This window comes from Emys orbicularis, chromosome 3 (genome assembly GCF_028017835.1).
Source record: "Emys orbicularis isolate rEmyOrb1 chromosome 3, rEmyOrb1.hap1, whole genome shotgun sequence".
Classification (NCBI taxonomy): Eukaryota; Metazoa; Chordata; order Testudines; family Emydidae; genus Emys; species Emys orbicularis.
The window spans coordinates 35,842,683-35,857,190 of NC_088685.1; the positions used below are offsets into that span (position 1 = coordinate 35,842,683).

General features: G+C 42.1%; 1 protein-coding gene across 1 annotated transcript; it reads right to left on the reverse strand.

Annotated features, from left to right (window-relative positions):
• Positions 1-376: 376 nt before the first annotated feature.
• On the reverse strand, positions 377-9,159 carry RSAD2 (radical S-adenosyl methionine domain containing 2). Its single transcript, XM_065400293.1, has 6 exons — positions 8,810-9,159; positions 7,484-7,645; positions 6,854-7,083; positions 5,126-5,275; positions 4,156-4,188; positions 377-3,500 (listed from the first exon to the last, which is right to left on the reverse strand). Exons 1-6 carry the CDS (start codon positions 9,138-9,140, stop codon positions 3,336-3,338), a joined length of 1,071 nt encoding a protein of 356 aa, XP_065256365.1. The 5' UTR covers positions 9,141-9,159; the 3' UTR covers positions 377-3,335.
• Positions 9,160-14,508: the final 5,349 nt, after the last annotated feature.

The window sequence follows — 14,508 nt, forward strand, 5'->3', positions numbered from 1 at the left end:
CTGATATCTAGCTCTTACATGGCACTTTTGGTCAGTAAATCTCAAAGGACTTACAAAGGTGGTTGGTATCATTATCCCCATTTCATAGATGGGGAAACTGAGACACAGAGACAGGATATGTCTTGCCCAGGGTGGCAAAACTGGGAATATAACCCAAATCTTTGGTGTCCCAGCCCCACATAACAAATGCACTGCAGTAAGAAAAGAATCTACATTTAGCCCCAGATCCTGCAATCAGCTCTGTATGGTCAAGGCAGTCTTACAGAGTCTGTTGCTGGACTAGGACCTTAGATTCCAAAATTGAACACTCCTTGTGAATATGATAGATTATATGGTTCTGTGTTATATGTTACAAAAATAAACTATAGGTACATTTAAGAAAATTAAAAGACTTTATTACAATGCACAATATATTAATATCAACTTTTTACAAAACATTTAAAAAAATTCAGTAGTAATAATAAATAAATGCAACATCATATTTCTGCAACACACTAAAATATTACAGTTACAGTTTATAATGAAAGCTAAGCACATCAGATAGGGCATATCCTACATTACTTCCTCAGAAAAAATTCTTACTGACTTCAAGTGCATTGAGTTCTTTCTACCTGTCACTTTTCCTAATATGAAAAGCAATAAAAGTGCTAAAAAATTACTGTGCAAGCTAATGCCTGATCCTGCAAACACATATGCATGTTCTTAACTACCATGAGACTACTCATGTTAGTAAAGTTAAGCACATATATGTTTCCAGGATTGAGACCTAAAGTCACATATTTAAAGTCAAGCGCGTGTCTAAATGATCAGGGCCTAAAATATACAATTTGTTCTAATAGGAACCACATCTATATACTGTATCTATGTAAAAATAGCACACATCAGTCTAGATTAATACTAAAACTTATAGCTATGGATAAAAACCCTTCATTTTATTACAGTCAAAAACCTAAAACTTTAAACGACAAGGATTTTTTCATTCAGAAGCACCTTAAATTGTAAAATGTATAAAGTGTCTATTCACTGCTAAGGTTTGTCCTTCAAAGTATCTTAAAAACTAAAGCAAGTTCTCATTGTGATGCATCTTGGTGCAGACAATTTTCATCTCCTTTGAAGCAATACCACATACAGTGGGTTTGGGGTTTTTTTATTGAAAGACGATGAAAATCCCACAGGACTGAATTCCATGTGAAAAGTAAGAACACAAATCAGAACTCTCTTCACAGCACTCTGAACATTTTGGTTCTTTATCATTCTTTTCAAATGTTTCTAAATGTATGAACTTTTTTAGTTGCTTTTCTATTCACCTTTTAGCTTCTGCTCTCTAACTCTTTTTATTCCTGTAGCAAAACTGTTGCATTTCTCTTGTGCAAATGACAGAGGGGCAGGAAGGGTGGCAAGATTAAAAGAGTCTGCATAGGGGTTGTATACTTCTGTGTGTGTGGCTCATACCTGAGGAGGCTCCCTGGATGCTGCTATGCAGCAGGCATTTTGGATTAGCAGTAGGCTGATGGATTTAATGATACAAGGAGATACTAGCGCTAGCCATTCCTCAAGCTGGGGCTGGACCAGCAATCACAGAGAATTCCAACTCCTCAGCTCACAGCCTGGCTGCAGAGGATATATGTTGGATCCAAGATTTTAGCCATACGAAAAAATCATATTCAAGGACACAAGTATATACACTGATTTCAATGGAAGTTAGGAGCCAAAATATCTTTGAGGATCCAAGCCTAAATTCAATGGGACTATCTGAATGAGTAAAGTTACTCACACATAAGTGTCTGCAGGATCGGGTCCTCAGTGAGTTGCCTGTTTGTAGAAATTTTCAGAAAACAATTTTTCAGAAAAAATTTTTCTGTTTTCACACAAAAAATTAGGAAGAGAAAAAAACATTTTTAAAAGTAGAAAAACATAACTGTAAAACCATCACGATTGGCGGGGGGGGGGGGAGGGGGACGGCTCAGGCACAAGTGTAATAACTGAAATTACTTCTAACTCGTGTTTTTGAGTTTACTATATTTCAAGTTGATGCTACCCCTTGAAATCAAAGGTGGCTGTTATTAAATTTTATTGGTTTCACTTACAGCTTGTATGTTATTGGTGCAGCTACTAAATAAGGGTGATTACTAAGCCAAGCTGGCTTCTAAATGAAGACATATGGTATGTGAACTTTGTGGTTTCTGACTTCCTGGCTTAGCAAAATATACAGCAAATAACTCTAGCATTTCTTTAACACAAGGCAGGCATTACAGAATTCTGTCCACTCTCTTCAATAGAGCTCCCCACGAGAGCAGGATGTGGAGGAAAAATCATTTAAAAAGTAAGATTTGAGTGGATTCACGTAAAAAGCAAAATACTTGGTTTTCACCTTGAATACTTTTTATTAAAACAAAAGATTGTTTCCCATGGGAAACACTGTCAGTTTCCAGTTAAATAATGTTTGCCATCAAGGGTAAAAACATGATTATGTTTGGGGAAAAATTTCATGTTCTCCCCTAACAAAAGTAGTGTTCTCTAGTGAACACGAGAAAATTGCACCCTGCATCACATTTACAAATACTGGAGGAAATATGCACTTTCACAAATAAATGCTTGCAAAATGACAATTGGATGTTTCACTTGGCACTGGTTTCCATTTAACTTAATTTAGCTTATGCCTCAGTCATATATTATGGTAACTAGCCCGATTCAACAGTTCGTACTCAAGAAAATGTCAGCATTGTCTTCAAAGCACTACTGATTTGCCCCCTAGTGACCTAGCCTGGAATTGTAACTTATTATTTCTTAAGAACTAGGCAGAACAAGCTTCATGATAAGAAATCTACCTGTCTAACTTGTCATTAAAGAAATATATTATGATGTTGCATTTGTTGTTTTTGTTTTTCTGGGTCACTGATTTATTATTTTAAAACTATTTCCTATATGACTTTTTCTAATTTAATGCAATACTCTTTATGCCTAGAACTACATATATTTTTACAATATATTTTACCATAGTGGAAGGTGTAGTTTAAGAATTTTAAGAGACTAGGTAAGTACTAGATTTGGGAGATCATCTTATATCTAAATCCAATCATTATTTAGCAATCCCTGAGTACACTGTAGATAAAAACAATCTAAATTTCAAAAAGATTAGTTTTAAGCAAGCTAAAATTTAAAGTTACACACACTATTTTCTCTGCAATTAACATTACTCTACTTTTAATTAAAAATGGTCTTTGGCATATATATAAAGCATAAAAATAAGAAACAAACATACAATACTTATGTCAAAAATAATAATTATTATTATAGTACTACAAAGCACATGTGCAATAAAAAAATACTTGGAGTCACCATTCTAGCTTCATATCTGCTTTACTCCACACATATTTTCCTCCTCGATTCAGAAACATCTTCTCATCAAATCCACTGAATTTTATAGCATGTTCTACGCCTACATCCAGGATAGATTTGGAAGGCTCTTTCCGTCCATTTCTACAGTTCAGAAAACGCATCTAGAAAATTCATAGATTAAGAAAATTAGAAAGTGGCTAAAAGTGGAGTATTTCTACAAAATTAAATAACTTAAACCCCAATCCTGCGAAGGCTCGGACACATGGTTAGCTCTATGCATGTGAGTAATAATTCCACTGAAGCCAATGAAACTACTCGCAAGTGTAAAGTTAAGCACGAGTAAATCTTTGCAGGACCAGGGTCTTTTTTTTCTCCTAAAAGATGGTACAAAGACAGTTAGAAAATATCCTGCTTAGTTTACATATAGGTAAAGAATACACATTCCCATACAAATTAGTTCTGCAAATTGAACTTCACAGTGAGGATCAAATATAACAGATGTGTAAACTAAGATCTTGATCCTGCAATTGGTTGCATGCAGGTGGACCCCTATGCACTTGTGAAGCTGCTCACTCAGGTCCATTTGCAGGATCAGATCCTGTGTCTGAGTTGTCTAAATGTTTATGATGATGAATACAATTTCCTTGCATCCACATGTAGCAGGCCATTCTTTCAGAAACATGTGGAAAGTGCTGTATAGGGGTAAACATTAAACTGAAATAATTGTAATTTAGCCTGCTAAACCATGAATAATAGCATAGCCCATATTAACTGATAGACAAATATTAACTCATTAAGTAGCAAACAAAAACTTACATATTCATCCAGAATGAGGTATGAGTCTCTCATCTGTAAAAGTATAGAAAAAAACTATAAATTACTAGACAAACTAAAATCTATGTTTTTAGTGAAAGTTAGGGGAGAAGTAAGGTATAGGCATAATAAGTATCCATTCCCTTAGGACCTGATCCAAAGTCCTTTGGAATCAGTTGGAGTCTTTCCATTCACTTCGATGAACTTTGGATCATGCTCTTAGTGAGTAGCAGATAGAGAACCATGAAGGTGGCTTTTTATGAAAGAACAAATTGTTGCTTGACTACCATTTTTTGTTTGGTTTAAGCATCAGATTGAAATATGGGTGCTCAAATGGAATCAGGTGCTTTTAAAATATATCCAATCACTTACTTGGATGTTCACATCAGCACTTAGATATGTACAGTGAATACCCATTTTACATGTTTAAATGATTATATGAAATTCAAAAGGAAGGATGTGGCCTATTGAGGCATCCACATTTGAAAACTGGGTTCCGAATTTTAAAAAACTTGTTATCTATTAAAATGTGACCATCCTTAAATGTTGTGATCTGGCACTAAATTCCTCTGGATTCTTTTTTGTTTTGTTTTGTTTTAAATTCACTATTCAGGTTTTCGCTTAGAAAACCTAACCTATTACTGTTACTCTGTTGGTATTTTTAATGCCCCCATCTACCTTAGTACCACCAACATTGCCTGGTCCAGCTACCATAGAAATCAATTGCAAAATTCCCACTGATTTCAATGGGGGTGGAATTGGGCTCCATAACTGTAAGTATCCCAGTGTTATGTGCTTTTCACACCATACAGAATAGATTTTTTTTAAATTCTCCAAATATAAAAAAAACCAGCTGCTAAAGGAATTATATTGTCTAACTTCTAAGCAAAGTATTAGAAAGCAAAGCATTAGCTACCATGCTATTTTCTAGTTTCTGATAATAAAGAATTATCAAAGGATAGCTTCATTTTACCTTCTGATTAGATTCTGGTACTAAACATGAGATCTCTCTATGGCGATCTAAGAATCGTTCAAAATCTTCATCACTGATAATAAATTTCTCTGCTTCTCTCAGTGCATCTTCACCTGTATTCTCTCCTTCAATGAGCAGGCATTGGAATACCTGAAAGACAGAAAGTATATGATGAAGGTTGTATATCTGTCATAATTACCATGGGAAAAAACAAAACATAAACCCCACCATGACTGAGAGGGCCTGGGTCTCTCTTTTCACAGTGGTTTCAACTGGCTGAATCTTCAGTGAAGTCAATGGAGTGACACCAGCATACCATGGAGTGTAAAACCAGCGTAAATGAGAGACACCAATAGGATGAAATCCTGGCCCCATTAAAGTCAATAAGAGTTTTGCCATTGACTTCAGTGGGGCCAAGATTTCTCTCATCGTTTTTTTCCTAGAGATCAAACTGCTTGATGCCCCACTCTGTTATACCAGTTTTACTCCAGTTCAATTACATTTATTTCAATTGAATTAAAATCCTGCAAACTAGTGTAATAGAGTGGAGGATCAGGCTCTAACAATTGAGAAAGACTCTTCCATGTGTCTTTGCACATTTAAAAGCATGCTAGCCTTACAAGATTTTAAACTAATGAGGACAGCTATTTAACACTTTTCTAATGAAAAATATACTTAATAATAATTAATATTGTGTATTCAGACTTCTTCCTTTTTTCAAAGTAATATGACATTTTCAATTTTTTTTCCTATAAAAAAACATGACGTTCCCTATATGTCCCAAAATCACCAGACTTCTGTATGGTGAAAAAATATTTCCTTGTAAATAACACAAAAGGGCAAATTCTCGACAGTATCTGAGTGTCACTCAAATGCAGTGAGGCAGGTGGCCTGTCTGGGAATCAGTTACAGATCCCTGATACTAAGTGCCATCAGCAATTAGAGTCACAGCTCTATCTCACCCAATTGGAAGATCAGGCATAGCAGAGCTCTGCTCCACCATGCCCCCTTCCTGGAGGGTTGCCAACTTTCTAATTGCACAAAACCAAACACCCTTGTCCCGCCCTTCTCTGAGGCCCCACCCCTTCTCTGAGGCCCCGACCCCGCTCCCTCCAACCCCCCTCCCCCCATCGCTTGCTCTTCCCCACCCTCACTCATTTTCACTGGCCTGGGGCAGAGGTTTGGGGTGCAGGAGTGAGTGAGGGCTTGAGCTGGGGGTCCGGGTTCTGGGATGGGGACAGAAATGAGGGGTTCAGGGTGTGAGAGGGGACTCTGGGCTTGGGTAGGGGATTGGGGCATGGGAGGGGGTGAGGGCTCCGGTTGGGGGTGCGGGCTCTGGGGTGGGGCCAGGGATGAGGGGTTTGGTGTGCAGGAGGGGGCTCCAGGCTGGGGCTAAGGGGTTCATAGTATGGGAGGAGGCTTGGGGCTGGGGGAGAGGTTCTGGGTGCGGGGGTGTGGGCTCTGGGGTGGGGCTGGGGATGAAGGGTTTGGGCTGCAGGAGGGGGCTCCAGGCTGGGGCCGAGGGGTTTGTAGTATGGGAGGCCTGCTTTAGCCCTGCTGCGCCACTGACCAGACTCTTATAGGCCCAGTCAGCAGTGCTGACTGGAGCCGCCAGGGTACCTTTTCAACCAGGCATTCCAGTCAAAAACCAGATGCCTGGCAACCCTACCTTCCTGCTTCTCCCCTTTCCCTGAGAAGAGAACATGTGGCCTTGTATTTCTTGCTTACCTTCCATCGGACAGGATTTAGTGCCTCAATCTGTTCGTTCATATCTTCGTCAACATTAAATCTATTAATTACTGAATTTAACTTAAAAGCCACAGCATAATCTCGGCACCACTTTCTCAGTCTTTGGAGATTCTCAATGTGGTTCTTGTTTCCTTGTCCACGGCCAATTAAAACATTGACTTCCTCATCAAAACTATCACAGGAAACTGCAAGAATGTCTAGATATTCACCTGAAATAGACAAAACATTACATTATATTCAATGTCTGTAGTAAAGAGTCATTAAGTGCCCAGCTCTGCCACCTTCCACCTTCAAGTACACCCTCAAAACCCATCATGAGGAACCCTATCAAAGAGGATTCCACATGGTCATGAGAGGACTGGAGAGCATCTCAAAGGTGACACACCCCTCTTCTACACAGACATGGGACACCTGGGGCTAATGTATTTAAAGTCAGTCTAAATACCTCCGATTTAAAAGTACACGTAAGACTATTTGGTTTTGTTTGCATTTACTGTAAATGTATTATTAACAAAAATATCCACAGTCAGACACCTTACTATAAAGTTGAATTGAGAAGACTCCTGAAACCCATGCATCTTTTTAAACATATACATCATTTTTTCTTACCGTAGCGCTTGAACCATCGTTCTCTAATCATGCTGCCATTGCTCACAATGCTGACACTTGGCAGTTTTAGTTCCTGCTTGCAAAACTGGACCAATTTGCCCACAAATTCTCCTCTCTCTTGCAGAAATGGCTCTCCTCCTGAAAAGTTTATTTTTTCCATACCTAGTATTTGACAAAAAAAGAGAAATACTATTTAGATTGGATCAATTTAAGTTTCGGGAACTTTTTCTCACAACATATGCACAGAAGAATGCAGATGATTTGCACAGATATACTAATGGTGAACCACAGTCCATAGAGCTCCCATTGAGTTCAATAAACTGTTTCAAATATGTATGAAGAGGGGAAACCCCTTTTTCTGCTAAAGTTTTGCTATGATTTTCATAAACATATGAAATTCCCATTGACTTCAATGGAGCCAAGATTTCACCCCTCGTCTCTATTCAGGATGTAAAGTACCATGCACATTATTGTATAGATTATTTACAAATCATTAAAATTATAAGGCCAATATTTTCAAACCTGGGTATCTGAAAAGCTACTCCTAAATCCACATTTAGATACTTTATTTATGGATTTAGCAGGCTATCTTCAGGCACTCAAGCTTTGAAAATGTGGGCTAATAATATAATAATCAGTCCTCTTTACTTGTAAATCAGACCTTTACAAGTCAGATTTGCCTCCCCACTTTTAGATGATACCAGCCTCTACTGCAGTTTTTGTATCTTTTCACATTTAAGGCAGCAACTAGATTGTAACTTTCAGGCACAGTTTGAGCTCCCTCCTAGTTGAACCAAAACTAAACCTATTCGTCTGAAATGGCAAAGGAGGTTTATTTTTTTTACCGGGGAGAAATTTTGGCTACATTTTATGAAGATGCCACACAGCAGCACTGCTCCAAATTTGTCCCCCCTATACTGTACTTTCAATACTTTTTCAGCACATGACTGAATAAGGAGAGAATTGGAAACTGAACCTACTCTGCTGGGCTTCTTTAGGTCTGGGTCACAGCTTTAATTCAGGGCTAGCAGAGAAAGGTGCGGAGGGAGGGAGAATTCGGGAAATTTTTGATCAAAAGGGGGGATTTTATCAATTCCCCTCCCCATAAAATTCAACATTTGGATAATAAATTTAAAATAATCCTAATCATTAATAATAATAATAATAATAATAGCAATCAATAAGAATTTGGACCATGTCAGAGTATTTGCTGCACTAATTGGATGACCTAGCCAGGCCGGCGGCGGATGCCCTCAGCCTACAGCCCTGGTCCCAGCAGCGGAGTTCACCCCGGAGGTCCCAGGACCAGCGGTGGGGCAGGCTCACCCGCCTCCTTGAGCATGGCCAGCCCCCTCCTGGCCTCCTCGAGGGGCAGCACGAAGGAGGTCTTGGCCGTGTGGAAGCAGAAGCCGCAGCGGTAGTTGCACTGGCGGGTGAAGTGATAGTTGACGCTGGTGGGGACCGTGGGCACCTCGGCGCCATCCGGCTCCCCAGCGCCCTCCTCCAGCAGCGGGGGGCTCCTCCCCGGCAGCAGCGCCCCCCGGAGCCGGCAGGAGAAGGGCGCTAGGCAGAGCCACAAGGCGCTCAGCTGCGCCTGGAGGACCCGGAATAGCATCGCCAGCGCCTGGGGCAAGCTGCGCATTTCAGCCAGGTGCATCGCGGTGCTGGGCTGCAGCGCTCTGGAGCGCCGGGCAGGGGCGCGGGCTCCATTTAATAGCGGGGAGCATGTGACAGGCGCTGCTGGCTGGGGAAGGGAAGGAGGCAGTTTCGGTTTCCTTTATGGAGAAGCGAAACTTGGCCCCGGGTGGCTGCAGCAGGCGAGGGGTGTGTGGAGACCGCGGCGAGCCCGTTTACACCGGGCCACTCCCACTCCCTGCCTGGCTCCAGCTGCCTGCTGTGCATCCCCCTCCCCACTCTGGGCCCCTGCCCCGCACAGGTTTGCGCCAGGCTCCGAAACCAGCGCTTGGGAAATATGCCCGACTCCTGGTTTCAGCTGGTCATAGCCCTGCTTCCCATCCACACGAACGGAGCGGTACCCGCAGAGCTACCCTACACCCGCTCTGATTGCATCGGACATACGCCCCCAGGGCATCCCCTACGACACATGGCGTGTCTGCAAACCGCATTCCAGCCAGCAGGTGTGATCGAGCTGTGTGCATCTTCACAACTAGCCATAAGGGGAGGGATGCCCTCGGGCTGTAAAGCAGCTGGGCGCTGTGCTGCTGGATCATTCCAGCCTGGGCTCCTAGCTCTCCTGCTCTCCCCCGTGCCTGGGGATTTTCTGTCTGTTATAAAGGCCCTCTCTGGGGGTGCTCACAGCTGGCACAAGTTAATACAGCCTCAGAGGACCAGCCCAAGGCAGAGCAGCCTCAGGCTTGGAGAAGTGGCACAAAATTTCCAGTCACCCCACCTCCCAACCTGTGTGCCAATCTCGAGCTGATGCTTGGAGTTAGGGTGACCGGATGTCCAGATCTTAGGATCTTTGTCTTATATATGCAAATACGTGTCTGCCCCCCCCCCCCCAAAAAAAGTGTCCCAATTTTTCACACTTGCTATCTGGTCACCCTGCTTGGGGCCAGATTGTTTAATTTCCCACACCACTAGAGCTCCCAGACCATTAATTTTTTCTCTCAGCTAACATTTTCACACAGAAGTTGGACCAATAACGTACCTCACCCACCTTGTCTGGCTAATGTCCTGGGACTGAGATAGCTACAACACTGCAAACAATTTTCAGGGGGATACATAAGTTTAGGAGTAAGCTGGATGAATTTTGTTCAGACAGTGAATAATTCCAGAGCCGTATTATCTACTAGCACTTAATGTTTATTTGAAACAAAGGCTCACTGACTTCTGGGGGCGGGGGTTTAAAAGTGCAAATGTCCTATAAGAAGACTGTCAGAGTTAGCCAAAAAATTAGCATTTTCTAAAATTTTCTCTACACTCTGCTTGTAAAATGAAAATTGCAAAAGATTTTTTCATTTTTAGCACCAATACATTGTCTGAATATGGGTTTGGACCATATACCCAGAATTACCTACTAGGGCTATACTTCACAGCTCTAGCATAGCAAAACACACACCCAAGTTTGCATATCTGACCTCAGCAAATCCTACTTCAAATGTATTTTATATGTAGCAGCAGTAACAGTATTGGATATTGGATCTGGTAAACAAAACAAGGTATTTGATGTACCTGTTTGCATGTTGGTTACCAAAACATTCTTCCAGCTCAAACATTCACCGATGCATGAACAATGCAGGAAAAATGCAAGTGTACTTTTGTGTATAGTGTACTTCTCTACAATGTGTTTTGCAAGCAACAACTGTAATAGTCTTTTCCTGCATATAACGTTCTAGCATAGGCTCAAAAAAAAAAAAAAAAAAAAAAAAGGCATAAAACTACCTGGACTTTTGACAATGTTAAACATCAGGGGCCTGATTCTCTCCCTATTGACTTCAGTGCAAGTTACTTATATCCTGCAGGGGAAGAATCACACCCTTGCACACAAAGTGTCTCAGATCAAGTCTGGCTATGTTCAAGCAGGCGTGTGAGTGTACAAAAAGAGTTGCAAAGTAAATATATGTTCCAGAAAAGGTACTTGAATAATGCATGTATTGTGTACCCAGTGATCTGCCTTACAGCCTCAGCAAAGGTGGTTTGGGAGACGTCTCCTGATGAACAACACACCCACATATGTGAATGCTGTTTACTACCAAGTGCTCCAAAAGAGAAAAACACCAGTTCCAGATAGGTATTTCACGGACCATGTCTCATCCCATTCCTGACCACGTGGCTTACCACCAGTTCCAGATAACATCTCTATGAGAAAAACAGAAATTACTGATATGAACAAGTAATATTAGAAAAGGATTTAATGTAGTTTTAGCTTCTTTTAATGCAATTTACCCCCTGGAAATAAAGAAGAGCCAGCAACATGTGACCAGACAGCTCTCCTGAGCCACCAGCAACTGCTATATGGTCCATCAGCGGTCTACAGACAACAATTCGAGAACTGCTTGCATAAGTGGTCCAGGAGCAAGCAGGCAACTCATATGATGGCATCCATGGTTATCAGCCCTATTTGAAAGTGTAACATACTACTCTATTCCTCAATGGAAAAGTGTCTTACATAAGACCATAAGAACGGCCGTACTGGGTCAGACCAAAGGTCCATCTAGCCCAGTATCCTGTCTACTGACAGTGGCCAATGCCGGGTGCCCCAGAGGGAGTGAACCTAACAGGTAAAAATAACAGGAGTACTTGTGGCACCTTAGAGACTAACAAATTTATTAGAGCATAAGCTTTCGTGGGCTACAACCCACAGACTAACACGGCTGCTACTCTGAAACCTAACAGGTAATGATCAAGTGATCTCTCCCTGCCATCCATCTCCACCCTCTGACAAACAGAGGCTAGGGACACCATTCCTTACCCATCCTGGCTAATAGCCATTAACGGACTTAACCTCCATGAATTTATCCAGTTCTCTTTTAAACACTGTTATAGTCCTAGCCTTCACAACCTCCTCAGGCAAGGAATTCCACAAGTTGACTGGGCGCTGTGTGAAGATGAACTTCCTTTTATTTGTTTTAAACCTGCTGCCTATTAATTTCATTTGGTGGCCCCTAGTTCTTGTATTATGGGAGCAAGCAAATAACTTTTCCTTATTTACTTTCTCCATATCACTCATGATTTTATATACCTCTATCATATCCCCGCTTAGTCTCCTTTTTTCCAAGCTGAAAAGTCCTAGCCTCTTTAATCTCTCCTCATATGGGACCCATTCCAAACCCCTAATCATTTTAGTTGCCCTTCTCTGAACCTTTTCTAATGCCAGTATATCTTTTTTGAGATGAGGAGACCACATCTGTATGCAGTATTCAAGATATGGGTGTACCAGGGATTTATATAAGAGCAATAAGATATTCTCCATCTTATTCTCTATCCCCTTTTTAATGATTCCTAACATCCTGTTTGCTTTTTTGACTGCTGCTGCACACTGTGTGGACGTTTTCAGAGAACTATTCACGATGACTCCAAGATCTTTTTCCTGATTAGTTGTAGCTAAATTAGCCCCCATCATATTGTATGTATAGTTGGGGTTATTTTTCCCAATGTGCATAACTTTACATTTATCCACATTAAATTTCATTTGCCATTTTGTTACCCAATCACTTAGTTTTGTGAATCTTTTTGAAGTTCTTCACAGTCTTGTCTTCATTTGTCTGAGCACACAAACAGCAGCTTGTCCAGGTATCCCTCTGGAAAGTATTCTCATGGTAATGTTCTTCTGCAACCCCCTTGCTTCTCTTTGTCAACCTTCACCTTTTCTGGATTCTTTTGTAAATTTCTCCTGCATAAGAAAAGCTACATCTTACTCAATTCCCTGACTTCTCTGTAGTGTGTGCGTTCAACTGAAATTACACTCCTGGTTGGTTTCTTAGTGAGTCAGTGGGGCTCTTCTACCCATGACCAAAGGGGCTGTGCACCTACACCCACATATTTTTAACCAGACAGAGACCACCTTGCTTTTCCTTCCTTCCACGCATGTACTTTCAGTAGATCATAGTTACTTAGTCATGTCTTCTTTGTTGTGGCCATGCCTTCTTATGGCTACATGTCCAAAGCTACATGACCTATGCTGGGCCCTTAAAACTATGTGTGGTTCACCGCAGAACAGTGTTTCCCAGATAGCTAGCATGTTTGCTCCTCAGTAAGCATGTGGGGTGGAAAGGGGTATTTCAAATTGTTGAGAAGCCCCAGTGGGAAGCCGACATGTCTGCTATAGCTCAGAAGTATTCTGGAGCATTTGCCAGCAACAAACTCCAGAGTGGCAGAATCAACGCTGAGGTCCGGGTGGACAGCCCGGATCCAAGGCCATTAAAACAATATTGATACCCTGCCACAGCTGCAGAAGGCCTGAAGCCAACCATCAAGGCCCTTTTGCAGCAAGGGGCGCTCATAGAATCAGAGAGTCTGTGCAATTCTCCTATTTGACCCGTCTGAAGGTGGACCAGAAGACTTAGCGCTTGACTGTCGACTATCGGGAACTCAACCGATTACACCCAGGTTGGCCCCAGTAGTGGCAAAATACAAGGAGATCATGGCAGCGATCTCAGCAGGCGCCAAGTGCTTCTTGGTCCTGGACTTATCCAACACCTTATTTAGCATCCCTCTACACCGGTCATCAATGCACAAGTTTGCCTTCATGTATAAAGGCAGACCACTAACTTTTACCAGGGTTCCACAGGGGCTACACAACGCTCCTTCCATCTGCCATCATTTTGTGTCAGCCATGTGGAAGTCCCCGAGGAATTGGTGCAGTACTCTGAGCTATGTGGACGACATACTGATCACCACCCCACCAGGGAAGAGAACCTGGATGCATTGGAAGAGGTCCTGGGGAAGATCCAGGAGACGGGCTTTATTGTAAACCCAGCAAAAGCCCAGATGGCCCTGGACACTGTAATTTACCTGGGAATCCATCTGGGTCCAGAGGGATGGAGGCCAGATCAGCAGCGCGTGGAGCTGATCTGTAAGCTCCCAGCCCCGTGTGATGTATTGGCCCTCCGGTCCATCCTAGGGCTCACTGGTTTCTCCAGGGAGTTTATTGACAAGTACACAGAGATAGCTAAGCCACTATACTAGTTACTTTGGAAGGGGCAGGAGTGGCAATGGGAGGAAAGCCATCAGCAGGCTTTCACCATGCTGAAGCAGGTTCTGGCCAAAGCACCAGCCTTAGCCTACCCTAAACCCAACTGTCCATACTATTTGCAACTGGGAACATCTGATAGTGGCATCAGCGCAGTCCTCCTGCAGGATCAGGGGACTGGGCTGCAGCTGGTGGCTTATGGCTCCAGAGTCGTGAGTGAAGTCAAGAGGTAGTTCAGTGCCTGCGAAAGGGAGGTACTCTGTAGTTTGGGCACTGGGCCACTGGGAGCACCTGGTAGGGATGTCCCCTGTCATCCTCAGAACTTCCCACACCCCAGTAAGGTATGTCCTCTCTGGTCATGTGAACGAGG

Excerpts from the sequence above, each read along its gene's own strand:
- RSAD2 (XM_065400293.1), bottom strand. The coding sequence starts at position 9,140 with ATGCACCTGGCTGAAATGCGCAGCTTGCCCCAGGCGCTGGCGATGCTA. Across the intron at positions 7,646-8,809 it reads GGCCATGCTCAAGGAGGCGG|GTATGGAAAAAATAAACTTT; the intron begins GTGAGCCTGCCC and ends GTCAAATACTAG. Across the intron at positions 5,276-6,853 it reads TAAATCCTGTCCGATGGAAG|GTATTCCAATGCCTGCTCAT; the intron begins GTAAGCAAGAAA and ends TCTGTCTTTCAG.